We start from the raw sequence: 22,649 nt of genomic DNA, 5'->3' as shown, positions 1-22,649 counted from the left end.
TGGGTATATCTTCACATTTAACCCTTGTGAGTTTAAAAAAAATGTACACATAGGTGCAAAATGGACAAAACTGTCCATGTCCAAAAACTGTTATAATAAATTTGATTTATTAATATTTTTTTCCACTTTCACTTATGTCTATTTTTTAACCAACATCTGTTCTATCCATAGATACCAAATATTCATTCATTTTCCGTATTGTAACTCTTTAAATGCTGGTTTGTTTGCATAATGCCACAGGTGTTTTTTTTTTTATGAAAAAAAAATTGTAATTTCCATGTACTAAATGCTGAGCAGAATTTTTTCTTTGCTTATTAGATTCTAAATTCTAAATGTGAAGCCTTGTCGATAGAATGAATGCCCATTAGCATAATTTTATAGTCAAATGGCCCTGGGTTAAACAGTTGCAGTTTTAATGGGTTTCAATGTGGACATTTTTGTCCTAAAGGTCCTGAGTGTGAGTATGGTACAGAGAGTAAAATTTATTTTTTTGAAGGAAATGATGGTTAAGTATTAAAATTTCAATAAAAATAAACACCTGAGCCAAAATGTATGCAGATGGAATTAACACAGGCACACTTATGACAAAAAACAAAACTGAAATGGACAAAAATGTCCATAAGATCACACAAGGGTTAATGTAGTCTTATGGGACCTGTGCTGGCAAAATGAGTGTAAAAATTTAAAAATTGTCTGTAAAATGATCTAAATTTGTACATTTTCTGAAATGATTACCCTGCTGAAAAAAACAGCTAAAACCAGCCTATGCTGGTAGGCTGGCTTAAGATGGAAGTAGCTGTTTTTAGCTGGTTTCCCTTTTCCTGGAAAACCACCATCATTCTAATGCTCCTCATTGACTTTGTATTGCGGGAAGCGGACTCCTTGTCATTTCTGACTTCTAACAAAAAACTGAACAAGGTGTAAAAGCTGTTCTGAGTCGAGGTGTACCGTAAACAAGCTAAAAAACAATCTACGTTTTTATAAGCTCTTGACCTAAAAAACACAAATAGTTGTAGATGTCAGGGTATTTCATGTTGGGCCATTCAGTTGGATCGTTTCTCCAACAAAGCAAGGTAAGGAAAAGGTGCACTGACATTGACCAATTAGTAGTAAGACACATTGCACTCTACTTTTGTTCTTGTTTTTAAACACTCCTTTTTTTAGGTCGACAGCTTATAAAAACATAGTTCTGTGATTTTTAGCTTGTTTACTGTACACCTTTATTTAATAGCAGCTTTTAGACATTGTTCTGATTTTTGTTATGTATGTTCTCCTGTCTTTAGTTGTAAGGAATTTTTTTTTTTTTTGAGGAAACCATTTCAGGATTTTTCTCCATAAAGTGGAGTTTGAACTTCTAAAATGCAGCTTCAAATGGCTCTAAACGATCACAGCTGATGAAAAAAGGGTCTTATCTAGCAAAACGATTGTTTATTTTCTTTAAAAAAAAAAGACAATTATGTACTTTTTAACCTCAAATGCTCATCTTGTCTAGCTCTGTGTGTACTCTGTGTAGAGATTAAAAAATAAATAAATTGTAAAATAACCGATCGTTTTGCTAGATAAGACCCTTCTTCATCAGCTGGGATCATTTAGCTGCATTTAAGCTGCATTTTGGAAGTTCAAACTTGGGGGCACCATAGAAGTCCATTAAATGAAGAGAAATCCTGAAATGTTTTCCTCAAAAAACAATTTCCTTACAAATGAAGAAAGACATGAACATCTTGGATGACAAGGGGGTGAGTACATTATCTGTAAATTTTTGTTCTGGAAGTGAACTACTCCTTTAACTATTGTACTCTGACTGAGATGCACCCAGATTTAGTTTGCATTAATTTCTGTTAATTGTTCTGATCTTAATTATGACTGATTGTCCAAACAGACAGAAAAACTCCTGCTGAAGCAACTGAGATCCCCGTGAGGCACTGTTATAAAGATGGCCCTTATTAAAGAGGAGGATGAAGACATAAAGATTGAAGAAGTATTCATTGTGAAACAAGAAGATGACGAGGAAGAAACAGGTTTGTTTTTATTCTCTTTAATAATATTTTTATTATAAAGAGTGTCATTATTACGGTGGTTTTATTTAAAAATGGAGCTTCATGTGGACAAAAATATGTTGAGATCAAATGACCAGACACATACTAATGTGCAGCAGAGAACTATTTGATTAATTTCTTAGTTTGATTGTTAAAAAAAAGCAATAGATGCTGCTATATTTTGTACTTTCTTGAGGTGATACAGAAGCTCAAAATTCTTACTAATAACATTTTATTAACTAGACTAGACTAGCTTGTACGAAAGTGATCCCAATCCTCCCTATTCACAAAATACATCAAAAATGGATTCTTTTTATTTTTTTATTTTTTTTTTTGGTCAGTGGTTAGGAAAACACGAATATTCCTTTCCTTTAATGCGTTGAGCTGTCGCTCTTTCTACGTAACATCTAAATCAGTCAAATCATGAAGCTGACATATACAGTCTCCTGCCAGTCTTGCTCAACACTGGTCTTCACTGAATGTTTTTCAGTAAAGAGCAGTGGTCGTAGCCGGTTAAAGATGGGAGTAGCTGGTTTCCCAGCCTGACATTTAAGACCAACCAGGAAAAATGGCCAAAATCCCTCTAAAACCAACCTGCTGACCAGCTAAAATCAGCCAACCAGCCTAGGCTGGCAATAAATAACTAAAATCGCCAGAAGGTGGCAGTAAGTGGTCTTAATAAGTGAAGCATCTTTCATTCATTCAGTAAGTACTCATATCATTACTCATATTTTAAACATGAAAAGTGTTGTTTCTGTATCAGTCTTTGTACAGACTGTCAATATTTGTTCTTTGCTATTAAGTGCTACAAATATACTTAAAAGATACTTAAGTACATGCAGCGCTGTTTGCTAAAGTAGCATACTTTGCAGGCATCCTATCATACGCACACTGCTGGTATGGATACAGTCAGTTTTGACTGCAAGAGATGAGGTAATTTGATGTCTTTGATTGTTTACGGCACTCCCATTTTCCTGTTTTAGCATAAAAGCGGCATTTTGCTTGTCAGAAATACATGCTCTGTTTTATGCTACTTTAAATTGGGGTAGAACCAAATTAATGGCAAAGCTCAGCATTTTGTTCGCGAACCCCCTTCCGTCACCTCGCATACCCCAGTTTGAGAAAAACTGCTATAGAGTATCCCACAAAAGTGAGTACACCACTCACACAAATTTATAGGGCTGTAACGTCCCAGTCGATTAGTCGATTAATTGGTCGATACGGTCTGGTTCGACCAAAATTCTGATTGGTCGATTTTTTTGCCGCGCTCATTTCATCAGGTGGAAAGCACTAATTGTGTTATATTATTTTAGCATTGCAGTCATTAGGATAACAGAGGTAGTAAAACGTGGTTCAGGCTGAATTAATTACGATGTATCATAATCGGTCTGTATATAGGAAACATAAGCATTCACCTCTGTAACATCTATATGCGTTAATCAGAATTACGATGCGATCAAATGGCGCCAAACATACGCACGTGAATTACACGCGCATCACTTCTCCGCATTCAATATGAACTGAACTACAACATCACCTGATGACAACGGTCAGACATACAGCGGTAACATTATTGCAGTATGACGGGTAAAGAAAGATTCATTCATTTACATTCATGCACGCACATTTACAACTCACTCACTGACGATAGCAGAGAATGAAACCGAAAGTAACTTAAACAACTCCGGCGCAACTCCAGTCAGCGCTCTGTACACGCACAACTTAATCATATGCCAATAGCAGGTCTACCTTTACAAAACGAATAAGGAATTTAGTACATAGATAATTAATTAAATTAGCACCATAGTATCGTGTATCGGCGATCTCTCAGACTGCACTAGTAAAAGCTTTAAGTCTATTCGTGTCTCACCCGCGAAGCTGAGCTCTAATGTTCAGCCTCGTTCTGTGCGAGCTGCGCAGAGCGGCTGAAATGATAGTGTCTGACAGTTATACTTATATGACAAAAATAATTTTCTAATATGTTGCACATTACTCAAAAGTTCTTGTGATATCACTAGTTGACAACATAGTACTGTTTTCAGAAATCACAGGCTATGATATTGCGCAGGTGCACGTGATGCACCGCTGTCAGAGACGACAGACTCGTGTGTCAGACTCATTTCAGTGCAAAATAATTAGGTCAAAAATGATTTAATATACTGCAAATAGCCTATTAGTTTTTTATGTTTATTTAAAATTAATTTAGGCAGACAACAAGGCTACCAAGTACTGAGCGCAGTGCGTATCTAATTAATGTAACATACTTTTTTTTTTTTTCTCCACAACGTCTTTTTTAGTCGATTTTTAGTCGAAAGTTTCAGGACTTCAGTCGACCAAGATTTTCTTTGGTTGATTACAGCCCTACAAATTTAGTATATTGTCTGAAGGGATAATACTATAGAAATTTAACTTGGATGTATTTTGTAGTCAGTGTGCAGCTTGTATAGCAGTATAGATTTACTGTCCTATGAAAATAACTCAGCATACAGCCATTATTGTCAAAATAGCTGGCAACAAAAGTGAGTACACCCGAAGTGAACTTGTCAAAACTGTGTCCAAAGTGTCAATATTTTATGTTAGTACCATTGTTATCCAGCACTGCATTAATCCTGCAAGGCATGGAATTGACCAGAGCTGCACAGGTTGTTGCTGGGATCCTCTTCCATATAATGGCATCACATGGCTGCAGTACATTAGACACATGGTGCTTCTCTACCTTCCATCTGAGGATGCCCCACAGGGTTCAGGTCTGGAGACAAACTTAGCCACTCATTCATCGTTATCCTGTTGGAAAACTGCCATTCAGCTTAGTTTCTGGAGGGAAGGCACCATGTTCTGCTTCAGAATGTACAGTACATAATGCAATCCATGTTTCCCTCAATGAACTGCAGCTCCCCAGAACCAGCAGCACTCATGCAGCCCCAGACCATGATGCTACCATGATGTCTGAAGGCAAGACACAGTTTTCTTGGTACTCTTAACCAGGGCATCACTTCACATGCTGGACCCCATCTGAGTTGATCTTATAGTCTCATCAGACCACAGAACATGCTTCCAGTAATTCATGCTCATGGACAGGTTGTCTTCAGCAAACTGTTTGTGGGCTTTCATATGAGCCAGCTTCAGAAGAGGCTTCCATCTGGGATGACGCCCGTGCAAACTGACTTTTAGCACTGTGCAGCATATGGTGTGAGCACTGACAAACTGACCTTTTACTTCTGCAACCTTTAAAGCAAAGCTGGCAGAACTCATGCATATGTTTTTTTTTATTTTTTTTTGAAGCCAGGTTCTGCACTTGATGCACAGAACAGTCAAGCAGACCATAACATAAACATAATGAATAGGACATGTGGCTTTACATGGCTAAACAACATACTGCTGTTATCACTTAGGGTGTGCTCACTTTTGTTGCCAGCTATTTTTCAATAATGGCAGTATTTTTAGAGGACAGTAAATCTATACTGCTATACAAGCTGGACACTGACTACACTGACTACTAAATATATCCAAGTTTCATTTCTATAGTATTGTTCCTTGAGAAGATATACTAAAATTGTTTGCTGAAATGTAAAAGGTGTACCCCCCCCCCCCCCCCCATTTTTGTGTTATTGTTTGTTGACAATGAAACAGAAAAAGGGTTTTTGGAGCATTTTGGAATTTTTATGAATGCACAGACAAAAAAAAGTCACAATTACAATACATTTTAAAATCCAAATACTGGTCTTGTTTGCTGTTCTCCTGCTTTCTCTACTTACTTTTTCGAAGGTATGATTTCAACATCATTTATAGCTACGTTTAATTGTCAGGGCCCATATTCACAAAGCATTTTAAGGGTAGAAGTAGCTCATAATTAATTAACCGATTTAGGAGAAAACCTTAAAAACAATGTTAAAAACAAATTTATCCTACATTTAGAACACCTACATTTTTTGTTTAAGAGTATTTTACAAAGCGTTTAGTGCTAAAACTAGTTCCTAAATCTGTTAGGAGTAGTGACAAGGACTCACTAAGAAGTCACTAAGACCAATTCACAACTGCACAACTGACCAAATGCAACATCAAAGACAACATTTTTAACCCTTTATTTAAATATGGCAACATAATATGACGCTCTACAGTATTTCTATGAATAAATCTCTGACAGACCCCTTCCCTATCAGCCAATCACTGTGTGCATAGTTAATAAGTATGCTGACATCATCCATTGCAGCAAGGTCAACCCCCGCCCTTATTCTTAGCTTAAGACTTATCTCTGTTCCTTAATAAAGTTTGTCTCAGCAGCTTTGTGAATAGGTTTAAAGAGAAAACTCTCAGCTAAAACTTACTGATATTTAGGAGTACTCTTAGTGGTAAGAGAAAATGTTTTGTGAATATGGGTGCTGAACTGTTAGACTTCTGCATTGAAACTGCATCAAAAAGACCATTTTGTACCTTGATTTTAGTTATCTTATTTAAAGTAGTTCACTTTCAGAACAAAAATTTACAGATAATGTACCCCACCCCTTTGTCATCCAAGATGTTCATGTCTTACTTTATTTAGTCGTAAAAAAATGTTTTTTGAGGAAACAATTTCAGGATTTCTCATCATATATTGGACTTCTATGGTGCCCCCAAGTTTGAACTTCCAAAATGCAGTTTAAATCAAAGGGCTTTTAATGATCCCAGCCGAGGAAGAAGTTTATTGTCTAGTGAAACGATCAGTTATTTTCTGAAAACATTTACAACTTATATACTTTTTAACCTCAACACTGTAAAATGTAACTGATGATCTTACTAATAAAAGTAAGTGATTATAGCTTATTTTGAATAAGTTTGTTGACTTTACTAAGTTTAACAAAGTAATGACAACTTTTGTGCACTGAAAGTGATTAAACTAAATAGGTATAATTAAACTTTACTTACAATAATTAGTATTCTGAAATAAGTGGTTATGCACAGTTCCACCATAAGGTAGCGTTGATTTGTGGCAGTGCATCTGATGATGGGAGAACCACATGGAGAGGTGAGTCATCTCGTGTTTTTTTATCTTTTTCAGTTGCTTAATATACAGTAATCGACCATGTAATAATCTGAGTAAGTAAAGTAGAGCTACATAGCAAAATTGGATGCTATATTTTTTTTATCAAATTGTTGGATTGTACTGGATTGTGTTCATCGAAATGAGCAGTCTAACATTTGCTAATCACTGCATCTTTGGCTGCATTTTTTTTAATCAAGTTATTGTTTTGAATGGCCTCATTCTTGAAAATTCAGCTAATGTGTAAGTTGTTAATTCCGTTCTGATGGAAAATCTTTGGTTCATGAAAGTGTTTTCCAAATGTTAGTAGGTTTTACACCTACTTCCAAGCACATGTAAATTGTGTTTGAAATATACAATGTTTCTGTATTCTTTTAAGCAAACTGCTTTTAGTTAAAATTGTGTGCAAAAATATTTTTAACTCTCACATCCTACATTCACAACTACTGAACAAAAAAAGAAGAGGTTAATATTGCCTGTGTGACTGCATTTGTATATTCAGTAATTGTTGATAAAACAAACTAGATGCAAAACCAGATGCTGGTGTAATATATTAAACTGTGGATAATCCATATCAGCATCTCAGCTGAAAAACGCTGCACCATCAAAGTGCTGTCACAGTTTGCATATAGACAATTTATTGAAAGGGAGATAATGCTGAGTGAATGGCACACATATGCTATTTAATGATTGTGATTTAATAACAGACACATGTTTGATGGTCAAATCTGTGATTAATAAATCATTTGTGAAATCTAGATTAGCTTTTTCATGAATGTCTGGTTTACGCAGTTTTCCGTAAATATATTTTATATATTTTCATGAAACTTTAAAGAATGAGGGCAAATGTGTGCAGTGCCTGACTAAAACATTACTGATTACTCTGATTCACTGATTTATATTTGAATGTTATTTTAGATGTAGGCCTATGATGATAATAATACATATTCTTTTACTTGCAGATCTTACTAGATGATGAGACATGCAATGGAAGTGTAAGTATTGTTTGTTTTTTTCCTATGAAAAGAGATCTATTCTATTGAAGCATTATAGCATAAATCATGGAAGCTACTCTCGAACTTGTTCAATTCCTTTTACAGATCAATTCAGAGTTTAATTTAATTACAAGCAAAAACCTCAAGCAAGAATTATTCTCTGCACTCGATTAACATGCTTCACGATTTCTGGACATTTTTGAGAGCAAGAAAGGGGCTGTTGGAAAAAGACGCTCTGAATTTCTTCAGCAAATCAAACCTGTGGTAAGCTTATCACTTTTCTTTCTTAAACTAAATTGTCTTATTAACTGATTTCATAATTTTATGTTATACATACACTATAAAATGTAATTTTATCTTTTTTTTTCAGAGCACTGACATTACTGCAAAGCGCAGAGAAGTTCTTCGTGGCCTTCTACTCATTCTTGGAGAAGAAGCCTCTAACTTTTTTTACAAGAGCACTGGTAAGTACCTTTACTTTAACCCCCACACAAACATCATATAAGCATTCGATTATGTTTTAGGCAACTTCTTAATTTGGACCAGATAAGTAAATTCTGCTTTTGTTTCACATTTCCTAATCAAGCCTTTGTACTATTAATTTTTGTCAAATTTCTACAATGTAATTTAACAACAGTTTTTATTAGTTGTACGTAGAACATGGCTCAAGAGATGGTCCTGATTCTTTAGGTGACATACTTTTGTGAGATTTCCCATTTATAATGTAACAAGAATTGTAATATTGCTATTCCTTTTTTTAATTAGGACTTCGAATGTGACAAACCCCAGATTTCCATTGGGATACTGTCTGTAATACCAGAAGATTCCCAGGATTCCCCATAAGCACTGCATTTGGAGGCTTCAAACACCGCAATCATCTTGGAAGGAATCATCGTGATGGATGATCTTGAGAATCTTCCAGATCCCATGTGTCTACTTTTTGGGCTGATATATGCACTGAATTTGGAGTACCCTCCACAGCTCAAGAACACCTTTGGTTTTATTCAGAGAGTGTTTCTCATTCTTGGACACAAATCTTTGAAACCAAAACTACAGTCACTTAACAACCTGCTGTTGATATAAGTTGAGGCTGTTTGAGATTAACATCAGTTACAATGTGGTTTTTGTATATCAAAAAAACTGTTTACAGAGTTGGGTCATCTGACTTTGTTTGCTGTAGTACCTGAAGAGATTTAATTTATAATAAACTGTTAAACTCAAGTTCAGTTGTTGCTTTTTGTCTTAACTTATTGTTTTGAGTTTAGCTAACTTGGTATTTTTAAGGCAATCGGTTTCCTAATATTTTCCTAGTAATGTGAACACTAATAGAACGTTAACTCAAATAATGATTTTAAGTCAACAGTACTTAAGTATACTTGATTAACAAGTTGTCCCTACAAATTGTGTTAAAGTAATGCCAACTAAACATTAATACTCTACTTTACTTGGAAATTTTAAGGCAATCGGTTTCCTCACTTTTTCTAATGTAGCGGCTACTCCGTAGTTACCAAACGCCGCTGAGAGGCTAAACAAGAACTCAATGCATTTGCGACGCAACAATAAAACATCCGTGAGGCAAAACTTCTCTTGGTTGTTCTGATTTATTGTACAGACTGAAGATATCAAGTTTTGTTATATTACGTTGTTGGTCAACAAAGAATACATCGTCCCTGCTCACCCCCTCTCCTTCCCAACTCTAATTGAACAGGTGATTAATATTCCCAATTCCACGTAACCCGTGACTCTCCACCACGAACACGTGACATACGTAAAACACATTAACCCTTTCATGTCCACTACAATCCAGCCCCTAATTATTATCAAATAATTATTACATTCATCAAAATAGAGACATGAAATAATCAAATTGATGATTTTTAACAACATTATGTAATGTACAGTCTTCTTTCTTCTTCAAAAAGAGAATAGAAAGGCAAAAAAGTGTTCATAACATGGATTAGTCCAAGTGTCCTTTACAGTTCCACTCTGTCAAGCCGCAGAAGTCAATGTCAAAGTCAAAAAACTGTCAAGTAATAAGTAAAGTTAACCGTCTTCTGCTTCTTGTATAAGACAGAGCTTAGTTATCGGTCTGTCTAGACAGCTGCTTTTGGTCTTCACTTTTACATGACGCACCAATCCTCTTCTGTCTGGAAACGTTTGAATTACTCGTCCCATAAGCCAAGAGTTGCGTGGTGCTGTGTTATCGACTATAAGCACTATATCTCCTGGTTGAAAGTTACGCTTGACTCTGGTCCACTTCTGACGCTCTTGAAGTTGCTGCAAGTACTCCATAACCCACCTTTTCCAGAACAAATCTGCCATGTACTGGACCTGCTTCCATCGCTTACGAGCATAAACATCTTCCTTTTTAAATTCTCCTGGTGGTAGGGATGGTGAAGTTTTAAGGAGCAACAGATGGTTTGGTGTTAATGCTTCCAAATCGGATGGATTTGTGGATACTTCGGTGATTGGACGACCATTAATAATAGCTTCCACTTCACAAAGTACAGTATGAAAGCCTTCTTCATCCAGATTCTGCACCTTTAAAATAGAGTTCAGAATTTTCCTCACAGATCTAATTAACCTCTCCCATGCTCCTCCATAATGTGATCCAGTTGGGGGGTTAAACGTCCATTTAATTCCTTTTTGAAGAAGGACATCATTGATCTTACATTGATTCCATTCCTGTATCGCTACTTTTAGTTCACTCTCTGCTCCTACAAAGTTCCTTCCATTATCAGATCGAAGTTCCTGGACCTGTCCGCGTCTTGCAATAAAACGGCGAAGTGCATTTATAAAAGAATCTGTGTCCAAAGAGGATGCCACCTCAATATGTACTGCTCGTATGGCTAAACAAGTGAAAATTACTCCATACCTTTTTACTACACTTCTTCTGCTTTTTACCTCAAAAGGTCCAAAATAATCAACCCCAACACGGGTAAATGGAGGTTCATTTGGAGTTACTCTTTCTGAAGGCAAATCTGCCATCTGTTGACATCCTGGAAGGGAATTCAATTTCCGACAAACAATGCACTTGGACAGTACTTTCCTTATGGCTATGCTCGCACCAGTAATCCAATATTTCTGGCGCAATTTGGACAACATATGATTGCGACCACCATGTCCTACTTCTTGGTGTATATGTCGCAAGAGAATGTCTGCAATGGGAAAATTCTTAGCCAAAATGGCTGGATGTTTGGATACTTCAGGCATTGATGCCCTACTTAATCGTCCTCCAACTCTTAAAACATCTCCAAGAATAGGACAAAGTCCATAGATATGGCTACTTTTCTTTATGCTTTCACCTCTTTTAATGCTATTAAGCTCATCAGGAAACATCCTTTCTTGAGAAAGTCTAATAATCTCTAATTCAGCCGTCTCTAGTTCTTCTGTTGAAAGGTGAGGATGTTCAAGTTGACCTTTAAAAATCTCCATTTCCTTTTCCAAAGAGCCATCTTGTTGTCCATTTAGGCCAGAATCAGCCAAAGTTAAGTTCAGTTGTTTCCTTTTCTGATTAAGAGACAAGAGTAGATTCTTAAATCGCAAAATCCAAGCCACCGCTTTTTTCAAACGGAACCAAGATGAAAAGCGATGAGTGAAACTTGCAATTATGTCATCCTCTTCTTTGAGTTGTGTGGAATTAATCTCTATGCACTTCTTGATTTCAACGTCATTTACTTCATATTTTTCAAGGTCAATGAGATTATCAGGCCACTCACTCTCAGAACAAAGCAGAAAAGCAGGACCTGATATCCATGTTTTATTTTCAAGAAATGATCTTACAGCTGATCCTCTCGAAGCAACATCAGCAGGATTGCTTGCAGAGCCTACATATCTCCACTGTGAGGCTTGCGAGGCCTTGAGGATTTCTGTCACCCGGTTTGCTACAAATATTCGAAATCTGGAAGTCTCATTTTTTATATATTTGAGAACAGAAGCACTATCCGTCCAAAAGACAGAATCTTGCAGCTCCAGATGCAACTCTCTCTTCCACAACACATCCATTCGGCTTGCCATGGTAGCGGCAATGAGCTCCATGCGAGGAATGGTAATGGACTTTACTGGGGCAACTCTTGATTTTCCCATAATAAAAGCACAGTGGGATTGTGAATGTGCATTACGTAACAACAAGTATGTCACAGTTCCATATCCATCATTGCTCGCATCTGAAAAGTGATGCAACTGTGCAGTAGTGACATCCCCAAAGTTTGGAGGTTTCAAACATCTTGCAAGTTCAAAGTTTTCCAGATGGTGAAGTTCTTGCAGCCAACTAATCCATTTTTGAGCCACCAATTCAGGAAGGACATCATCCCATCCCAGATTTCCTTTGCAGAGGTCTTGTAAGATTTTCTTAGCGGACAAAACCACAGGACTTACAATTCCTAACGGATCATAGATGGAACTGATGATGGACAATATTCCTCTTCTTGTCAGAGGTCTATCTTTTAATACAATCTTAAACTTGAAGGCATCGGACTGAATACACCACTGTACTCCCAACACTCTCTCCATTGATGGAAAATCCCAATCCATGCTCAAGCCTTTCATGGTCTTTGCTCTTTCAGCTTCTGGTATTGCCTCTAGCACTTGACATCTATTGCTCATCCATTTTGTGAGCTTAAAGCCACCCTTGGCACATATGGAAACAAGCTCATGATACAAAGCAATTGCCTTTTTAGTAGAAGTAACTGAAACAAAACAATCATCAACATAGAAGGAATGTAGGATTGTATCCACTGCTTCACTGCTAAACTGCTCTTTATGATCTTCAGCACATTTTCTAAGAGCAAAGTTTGCGCAGCTAGGAGACGAAGTCGCTCCAAAGAGGTGCACTAGCATCCTAAAGTCAACTGGATCTTGACTGAAATCCCCTTCAGGCCACCAAAGAAACCGTAACAAATCCACATCATCAGCTGGAACCTTTACTTGATGGAACATTGATTCCACATCGGCCATAATTACCACTGGTTCCTTTCTGAATCTTGTCACTACTCCAACAAGTGAGCTGGTAAGGTCTGGTCCTTGCAAGAGTTTATCATTAAGTGATGTTCCTTGAAAACTCGCTCCACAATCAAACACCACACGGATTTTCTTCTTAGTGGGATGGTAGACACCGTGATGTGGAATATACCAGATCTTTCCATCACTACGCATCAACTCCTCTGCAGGAACTCTCTCTGCATACCCTTTGGAGACCATATCCTGTAGAAAGGCTTTATAATCAGCAAGAAAGGCAGAATCCTTTTGAAGTCTCCTCTTTAAATGTAGAACACGTTGTTCCACAATTTTTCGATTGTTTGGCATATGAACTTTCTCTTTCAAAGGTAAACCAATTTCGTAATGCTCATTTACAAGTTTGGCAGAATTTGTCACCATTTCCATAAATCGTTGATCTTCCTTTGAATAACCAGTTCGTTCATCTTGACTACATTCTGGGAAATCCATTTTAAATTGCTGTTGCCACACATCTTCCACATTCACTACTGAAATTCTGTTAACTGTGACTTCTGGCTGTGCACTGGATACTACATTCTCACCATCTGCAAAGAGTGGTCCATTCACAGTCCATCCCAACATGGTTCTGATTGCATAAGGCCCATCATTTACACTGCAAATTACCTCCAATGGTTCCAATGCTTTAGGAACATTTGTACCTATGAGCAGCTCTATCCCAGCGTCAATCTGAGGTAAATGAACAGTCTTTAAATGAGGCCATCTTTGAAGATCTCTTTCTCTGGGTATATTTCCTTTGTGAACAGGCATGCTTTCCTGGGTGTAAACTCGATGCAAATCACAAAATTCACTTCCATTCAAGTCAGCCACTTCCAATCCTGACAAAACATGGCTACTCACCACCTTTTCTTGCCCCATGGTTCTTAAAAGTATCCGCACTTTGGTTCCTGTAAGGTTAAGTCTTCTCATCAAATTCTCAGTACAGAACACAGCTGTACTACCTTGATCTAAAAAGGCATAAGTAGTAATAATATCACTGCCTTTCTTGGCTTTGATCTGCACAGGAACAATCGGGAGTTTACAGTCATAATCACCAGCCCCAGTCAGACCACTAGACACCAAAACATCATCCACTGTTGGTTTGGATTTCTTCTCAGTTGCATCAGTTGTCCCTTTTTCTTTAGGAAAGATATGCAACAAAGTGGGATGTTTAAGTCCACAAACATCACAACAAAGACGTTTTCTGCATTCTTTGCTAATGTGCCCAATGCACAAACAGCCAAAACAAACTCCACTCTCCTTTAAGAAGCCAATCTTCTCCTTGTGGGGTTGTTTTCCCAACTGAGGACACATATCCAACATGTGTGCACCTTTACAGCAGAGACATCCTTTATCAAATCTAGTCTGTTTCTTTCCTATATTTTGAGATTCACATTCTTTGTTTATAGCAACACTGGTAGCAAAGCTGGTTCCTTTTATGCCAAAATGAGGATATGATTTAAGTTTCTTCACATTTCTATTCACTGCTGGTGATGGAACATCCTGTATATTTCCAAATATTGGATCGGTAAGGACTTTAACTTGATGTTCAAGAAAGTTAACAATATCCGTGAAAGAAACTCTGCAATTACGTCTTTCTTGGAGTTCACAAACAACACTTCTCCATTTATCTCTAAGTTTGTAGGGCAACTTTTTTATAATCGTCATCATATTGGTAGGCATGTCCAAATCATACAGATATTGCACTTCCTCCATAACATTACCGCAGCCTCTAAGAAAGAGACTATATTCCTGTAAGGCATTAACATCTTCAGCTTTAATTTGAGGCCATGAAAGAGCTTTACTCATGTAAGCAGATGCAACTTTCTGTTCATTGCCAAAATGTTCTTGCAGCAAAGTTTTAGCTCTGACGTATCCCCTGCATGGATCAATATGCTGACAACTCTGTATCAACTCTCTTGGACGACCAACAGTATATTGCTCAAGGAAGTATAAGCGGTCACTGTAGTTGTCTGTCTTACTTTCAACACTGTTTTCAAAGGCTCTCATAAATGCATGATATTTTAATGGATCACCATCAAAAACTTTCAAATCTCTTCTGGGTAAAGATGACAAACATTGCTGTTTTAACAATAGTGTTGTTATTTCATTTTGCTTTCTCATGATGCCCATTACATTACTTTCCTCTTCAGTGTTGGATTCAACATGTAAATTCAAAGCATTTCCACATGCCATCCTTTCCCCTGTTTGACCTCTAGATGGTTGATGCACTGGATAAGGCTGTGAAGGAACCCGTTGTTTTTCAAATTTCTCTTTAGGTTTTGCTCCCAAATTTCCAGCATCCTGCACCGATCCCTTCTCTTTTGTAGACATTTGAGGAACAAATGAGTTAGCACTGGCATGAAGACTTTTTGTTTTCCTTTGTTTTGGCTCTGAACTAGAATGTCTTCCTGCTGAATGACCCGATTTACTGCTTGATACACTTTGAGATTTCAGAACATTCAATTTAGCCATTTGAATTTCAATTTCTCCTTGAAGATTAAGTTGTTCTTTCCTTCTTCGTAACTGTTCCTCTTGATCCTCTAGTTCATGTTTCTCCTTCAAGAATTTTTGTTGTGCCCTTAATGCAGCCAACTCAGCCTCTGCTTTAAGACATACAGAAGAAATTGACGACACCCCAGATCTTCTTCCAACAACCGAACTTTGATTTTTGGATGATCTGCTCCCCACATTAGATACACTGTCATTGGGTTTAATGTCATCTTGCAACTTATCTGACACAACAATGGATGAAGCATGAACTGTGACTTGAGGAATGATATCTTCTTGTGTTGCATCAACATCAGAATGAACAGGAACACTACTCTCCAATGATTCTTCCGGACAACTTAACCAATGTTGCACAGTATCTTTAAATGTGTTGCTGTATTTCATGATGCTCAAAAACCATTCGTTTTGTTTTTCCTGTTCCTCTTCAGGAAGTAAAGGAATGACCATATCATGTTGCTTGTTGGCATTTTCACAAAGCTGAACAAGAGTTTTAAAAAGCATTTGCACCCGAGAGACATTTCCTTTTCTTGTCATCAGACTTTTCATCTCTGGAATCAGTCCTTTAATTTTATTTACATCTTTCTTTCGTTCCTTTTGAAGCATTTCAATTTTATTGGCTAAAGCCTTTGCAGTGAGTTTAGTTTCTCTTTTACTGCCATGCAGATCAAGGCCAGCGACGTCATCAACGCCCGCTTCATCCATGTTTTTGCGTTCCCCAACAAGCCAACAATATTTGTTCAACCAGATTCTCCAACATCACAGCGACATATAAACAACCTCTGTCAACTCTATAAACATCCTGACTTATTTACCACACTAAACAAACCAGCAAAAACATACTACAATAACCAGAGCTCTGGACCAACCCAACTGAAGCCAAACAAAACAATAACACTATCTCACGATCATCCCCAATGGATGAAACAGCGTACCAAATTCAAATACCGCGCAATCATCCCCAAAGGACAAATATTGCGCTTTCTAAATACAGCTCAGCCGAGTAACAAGAAGCCCAACAGGCTTACCTATATGGTGATTGTTTGCTTGCTTCTCCTAGGAACTTTGCCGATCGGTTTGCGCTGGCATTTCAACTTCTGCGGCTGCAGAATTCTCCTTTCCAAATGAGCAGAATCCTGTACTCCGCAACACGATGTAATCCTTTGCTGCGTTTGCCGAGAAATGATGTCTTTGTTGACATAATGTAGCGGCTACTCCGTAGTTACCAAACGCCGCTGAGAGGCTAAACAAGAACTCAATGCATTTGCGACGCAACAATAAAACATCCGTGAGGCAAAACTTCTCTTGGTTGTTCTGATTTATTGTACAGACTGAAGATATCAAGTTTTGTTATATTACGTTGTTGGTCAACAAAGAATACATCGTCCCTGCTCACCCCCTCTCCTTCCCAACTCTAATTGAACAGGTGATTAATATTCCCAATTCCACGTAACCCGTGACTCTCCACCACGAACACGTGACATACGTAAAACACATTAACCCTTTCATGTCCACTACATCTAAGTAAAGTCAACTTATTACATTTTACAGTGAAACGTCTGGTCTAGCTCAGCAAGACAACCCAGGTGAAAAAAAAAAATACTTAAATGCAATGAAAATACACTTAAATACCCGCAAATACATTTTTAGTACATTGTTATTTTTTTGTGTTAAAAAAGTGATGTTTATACACTATAAATACACTAATTAAAAGTATGTTTATACTTCAGTAGGACTTAAGTACACTTGAAAAAAGTATACTAAATACCAGTGATACTTATGATTACTTAAATAAATTTTTAGTGTACTAAAATAAAGTATACTACAGAAAAAACATGCAAAAGAGTTTTATTAGTGTGTTTTTCAAAAGTGTGCTTTAAATGCTTTAAACATTAGTTGATTATTAGTAGACTGTTTACATACTAATCCTAAGTTTAAAATAAGTTAATATATAAAAAATCTATTAGTAATGTATTTTAGTAGTAGAAGTACATTTTCTCAAAAGTTGTACTAAAGTACACCTAATATGAATGCATTATTAGCACTAACACTTAAACTGATTTTGAGTGTGGTAATTTTCCCAGGTTAAAAAAAGGGCACTAAAATACACTTTATTTTAGTATACTTTGTACACTTTTCAGTAATGTACTAAAAGTGCTCTATTTTCGCACACTAATTTTGTACTTATTGTACTAAAAAATAGTATTAAGTATATGTTAAGATAAACTTAATACCATCTAAGTGTACTCAACTGTGATATTTTGAGACACCTTGAAATTGAAGTAAAATGTGCTTTTAACATACTATATCTGTATTTAAAAATATATATTTAGTTACAAATAGAAATACACTTGAACCCTACTTTTGAACATTTATAAATATATTTATGACTAATTTAAAGTATAGCAATAATATATTAAAAGAATATACAAAGTGTAAAAAGTGTGCTAAAATACAATTTAAGTACACTTAGTGCACTTCCCTAATGTGCTCTATTTTCGGGCACTGATTTTGTACTCAATATACTAAAAGTTATTCTTAAGTACTCCTTAAGATAAACTTAAGATCATCTAAGTGTACTCAACTGTGCTATTTTGAGACACCATGAAGATGAACTAAAATGTGCTTTTAACATACTATCTCAGCATTTCCAAAAAATGTATTTTGTTACCACTTATAATAGGATTTCATAAACCTTTAAATATACTAATTATACCTAAAAAAATAAACTTACTGATTATTTAAAATACATGAATAATATATAACAAATGTATACAAAGCGTATTTATAATGTATTTCCCACATATTTTTATTAAAAACAAAATACACTTGTTGATTATTTAAAATACATGAATAATATATAATAAATGTATACAAAGCATATTTATAATGTATTGCCCACATATGTTTAATAATAAAAAATACACTTCTTAATTATTTTAAATACATGAATAATATATGATTAATGAATACAAAGTTTATGTCACGCCCTTGGACTGTTTGTCTTGGTTTTTCCCAGTGTTTCCCCCATTGGACTGTCTGTTTGGTTTCTCCCATGCCCTTTTTTGGTCTTCCTGCTCATTAGTGTGATCCCCTCCACCTGTTGTTGTAATTATCTCCCCTTTATAAGTTTGTTTGATTTCCTTGTTTCTTTGTCTGGCTACAAGCGTTACACCTATGTTCCTTCGTTGTGTGCACATCTTCTCCAGTCATTCCTGTCTTTTGTTACTCTGCCTGAGGATTTATTGAAGACGTTATTTTTTGCTTCCCTACACGTTTTGTGACAACGTATTTATAATGTATTGCCCACACATTTTTATTCATTATAATACACTTATTAATTAATTAAAATATATCAATTATATATAATAAATTTATACAAAGCGTAATTATAATGTCTTGCCCACATATTTTTATTAATAAAAAATACATTATAAATACGCTATGTATACATTTATTATATATTATTAATGTATTTTAAATAATCATCAAGTGTATTTTTTATTAATGAATATATGTGGCCAACACATTATAAATACGCTTTGTATACATTTTTTATATATTATTCATGTATTTTAAATAATCAGTAAGTTTATTTTTTATGTATAACTAGTACATTTAAAGGTTTATGAAATATGTTTCAATCCTATTAGAAGTGGTAACAAAATACATTTTTTGGAAATGCTGAGATGGTATGTTAAAAGCACGTTTTAGTTCATCTTCATGGTGTCTCAAAATAGCACATTTGAGTACACTTAGATGATCTTAAGTTTATCTTAAGGAGTACTTAAGAATAACTTTTAGTATATTAAGTACAAAATCAGTGCCCGAAAATAGAGCACTTTAAGTACATTAGGGAAGTGCACTAAGTGTACTTAAATTGTATTTTAGCACACTTTTTTCACACTTTGTATATTCTTTTAATATATTATTGTTATATTTTAAGTTAGTCATAAATATATTTATAAATGTTTAAAAGTAGGGTTCAAGTGTATTTCTAGTTGTAACTAAATATATATTTTTAAATACAGATATAGTATGTTAAAAGCTAATTTTAGTTCAATTTCATGGTGTCTCAAAATAGCACAGTTGAGTACACTTAGATGGTATTAAGTTTATCTTAACATATACTTAATACTATCTTTTAGTACATTAAGTACAAAATTAGTGTGCGAAAATAGAGCACTTTTATTACATTACTGAAAAGCGTACTAAGTAAACTTAAATAAAGTGCATTTTAGTGCACTTTTTTTTTTTACCTGGGAAGCATTTGAGATTAAAAAGTATATAAGTTGTAAACTTTCACAATTGTGATTTTCATGCTGCCCAAATATGGTTTGCATACATAAAACTATTCATCTTAGTTAAGTAATACAGAAGTTTTCCCCAAAATCCCAAGCATAACTTTATGTATTTGTAATGCCGCATAAAAAAACTTAGTTCATTCCAATAATGTACATCTGAGTCCACAATATGGAGGTAATTGCGTACAAATTTGAAGTGGAATAAACTTCAAACATCCCCAGTAGAACACATTTTGATGTTTTCACATATCCAAGACTTTCTATAAATGTAAACTGGGGTGTCAAGCTCAGCTCTGCAGAGTTTAACTCCAATTCTAACTGAACACACCTGAATCATGGTCTTCAAGGTTAACTTATTAGAGGTTTGTTGGAGCTTTACTCTGCAGGACTGTGACTCTCCAGAATAAATGGCAGATTTGGGCCATTGTTGCACTCTGTTCTTCTGTTGCTTTTAAACAGGGGTTAACTTGTATTTGTCTCTTTATAGAACTGATGGTGCCAAGAATGGAGAGTGAAGTACTAGATGAAATGCAAAATGAAGATCAGTATTTTATAACTGGACGAGAATCAATTAGTTGCTCTCAGACAGAAAATACTTCCTCAAGTAAAACTCATTTCACCTGCCAGTATTGTGGAAAGAGTTTCAGTCAACATGGAAACCTTATAGTCCACTTGAGGATTCACACTGGAGAGAAGCCTTTCTCCTGCGAACAGTGTGGAAAACATTTCAGTGAACATGGAAATCTTAAAGTCCACATGAGGATTCACACTGGAGAGAAGCCTTTCACCTGCCAAGAGTGTGGAAAATCTTTCACTAAAAAAGCAGCCCTCAAAAGCCACATGAACGTCCACACAGGTGAAAAGCCTTACACATGCCCTCTGTGTGGAAAACATTTCAGTCAACAAGGAAGCATTAACAGGCACATGAGAACTCACACTGGAGAGAAGCCGTACCTCTGCAAACTTTGTGGAATAGGTTTTACAACCAAACCAAACCTTGAGTATCACATGAACATTCACACTGGTGAGAAGCCATATGCATGCGATCAGTGTGAAAAGAAGTTCAGTCATAAGGGAACCCTTAAAAAGCACATGGTGGTTCACTCAAGAGCTCCCTCTCTCAGTTTTATATGCCATCAGTGTGGAATGAGTTTCTCAGACAGTGACAACCTTAAAAATCATGTAACATCTCACACTGGAGAGAAGCCGTTCATGTGCAGTCACTGTGGAAAGACTTGCTCAAACAAGACAAACCTAAATCTACACATGAGAATTCATACTGGAGAGAAGGATTATATCTGCCCTTATTGTGGAAAGACTTTCAGATTTAGAGGAAACCTTCGGGCTCACATGAGAGTTCACAGCGAAGAAAAACCTTTTACCTGCCTTTCATGTGGAAAGAGTTTCACACTTAAAGGAAACCTTACTGCTCACATGAGGCTTCACACTGGAGACAGACCTTCTGCAACATAAGTTTCACAATCAGAGAAACCTGAAAGATCATTTGCAAACGCATTCTGGAAACACACTGACAAGTTTAGAAGGAGCAATTTTATATGCATATACTTGTATGTACCAGACCGTATTTCTGTTTTTTGTACGTAAATAGTTTCAAATAGTTCTGCAGTATAAAATGGCACCAGAAAAAAAAAAGTAATTTTTTTGACTGAAATAGCAAAAATAATTTTGAAGGCTGAAATTATTGACAGAAACGTTGACAAATATTAAATATAAATTCTCAAGTGAGTTATGTTGTGTGTACGTACAAGTTCCTTCTTACTGAACTGTCCACTTGTGCCAAGAAAAGGTGGGCTAACAAGTCTGGCATGAATTTCAACAAGTACAGTGGGGCAAATAAGTATTTAATAAACTGCCGATTTTTCAAGTTTTCTCACTTACAAAGAATGGTGAAATCTGTGATTTTCATCGTAGGTACACCTCAACTGTGAGAGACAGAATATCAACAAAAAAAAATCCAGTCACATTGTATGATTTTTAAATAATTAATTACCATTTTATTGCATGAAACAAGTCTTTGACAAACTAGAAAAATAGAACTTAGGCTCAATCCCAATTCTACCCCTTAGCCCTACACTTAGCCCTACCCCTCCGTTTGGCGCGTTCACGTGAAGGGGTAGGGGTGTCTCATTTCTCTTTTGGTTGGAGGGGTAGGGGTAAGGGGAAGGGCCAGATAGCCCTCCAAACGAAGATTTTTCAGGACCTCACTTCAAACGAAGGGCTAAGAGAAATTTCCAACATGGCTGCTCACTCGAGCAAGCAGACTCGTAAATATAAGTAATTTTTGCCTTTAATAAGGATTTTCATGACAATGTTTCATTATATTTATATTACCTTCAATCTTGTGTTTGTGTTTATGGTGTTGTTTTGTAAATAAACGTTTGCAAAAAAATCGCTAAAGTTTGCTAGCGGATAGCACTGATTGCACGATATTACAAAATATATTTTTATGTCATATACACTTGACTGCATGTTAGAAACATGAAAGACCCGTGGCACGGCAATTTCCACTTTTTAAATCCCCTCTGATGCGCATTATTCAGTAGTGTCCTGCATTCGCCAAAATCACGGCAGTCCACCGCATCCAGTCATGTGAATAAATGTAATATTCGCTCAAAACACCCAATAAAGGCAGTGATGATGCAGTCAGGACCGTGGAGCCGGCTTGCTTTGAAATGTCTTTAATGATTGCGCCTAATGCGCCCGCTCACCGCACGAGTAATTTAAATCAGTAACGTTACATAATAATAAAAACGACACCTTACAAATAGAAAGAAGC

The 22,649-nt window shown here is 36.1% G+C and overlaps 1 protein-coding gene and 1 long non-coding RNA gene across 3 annotated transcripts; both read left to right on the top strand.

The window, feature by feature from the left end:
- Nucleotides 1-1,933: 1,933 nt before the first annotated feature.
- LOC141320468 (uncharacterized) lies at nt 1,934-21,325 on the top strand. Its single transcript, XM_073833307.1, has 2 exons — nt 1,934-2,018; nt 20,340-21,325. The coding sequence occupies exons 1-2, from the start codon at nt 1,934-1,936 to the stop codon at nt 21,323-21,325; spliced, it is 1,071 nt and encodes a 356-aa protein (XP_073689408.1).
- On the top strand, nt 8,014-8,828 carry LOC141339570 (uncharacterized). Of its 2 annotated transcripts, XR_012356164.1 has the most exons (4): nt 8,014-8,048; nt 8,154-8,312; nt 8,419-8,512; nt 8,814-8,828. It is a non-coding gene; the product is annotated as an uncharacterized lncRNA (long non-coding RNA). The 2 variants fall into 2 exon arrangements; XR_012356158.1 differs by lacking the exon at nt 8,014-8,048 and having other exon boundaries at nt 8,062-8,312.
- Nucleotides 21,326-22,649: the final 1,324 nt, after the last annotated feature.

Source organism: Garra rufa, chromosome 1, assembly GCF_049309525.1.
Source record: "Garra rufa chromosome 1, GarRuf1.0, whole genome shotgun sequence".
Lineage (NCBI taxonomy): Eukaryota > Metazoa > Chordata > Actinopteri > Cypriniformes > Cyprinidae > Garra > Garra rufa.
The sequence above is the reverse complement of the archived record's forward strand: the minus strand, read 5'-3'. Positions and strand labels throughout refer to the sequence as shown.

Bases quoted from the DNA above. Each gene is read 5' to 3' on its own strand.
- LOC141320468 (XM_073833307.1), top strand. From the start codon at position 1,934: ATGGCCCTTATTAAAGAGGAGGATGAAGACATAAAGATTGAAGAAGTA. The intron at 2,019-20,339 runs GTTTGTTTTTAT...GTCTCTTTATAG, and splicing joins AGATGACGAGGAAGAAACAG to AACTGATGGTGCCAAGAATG.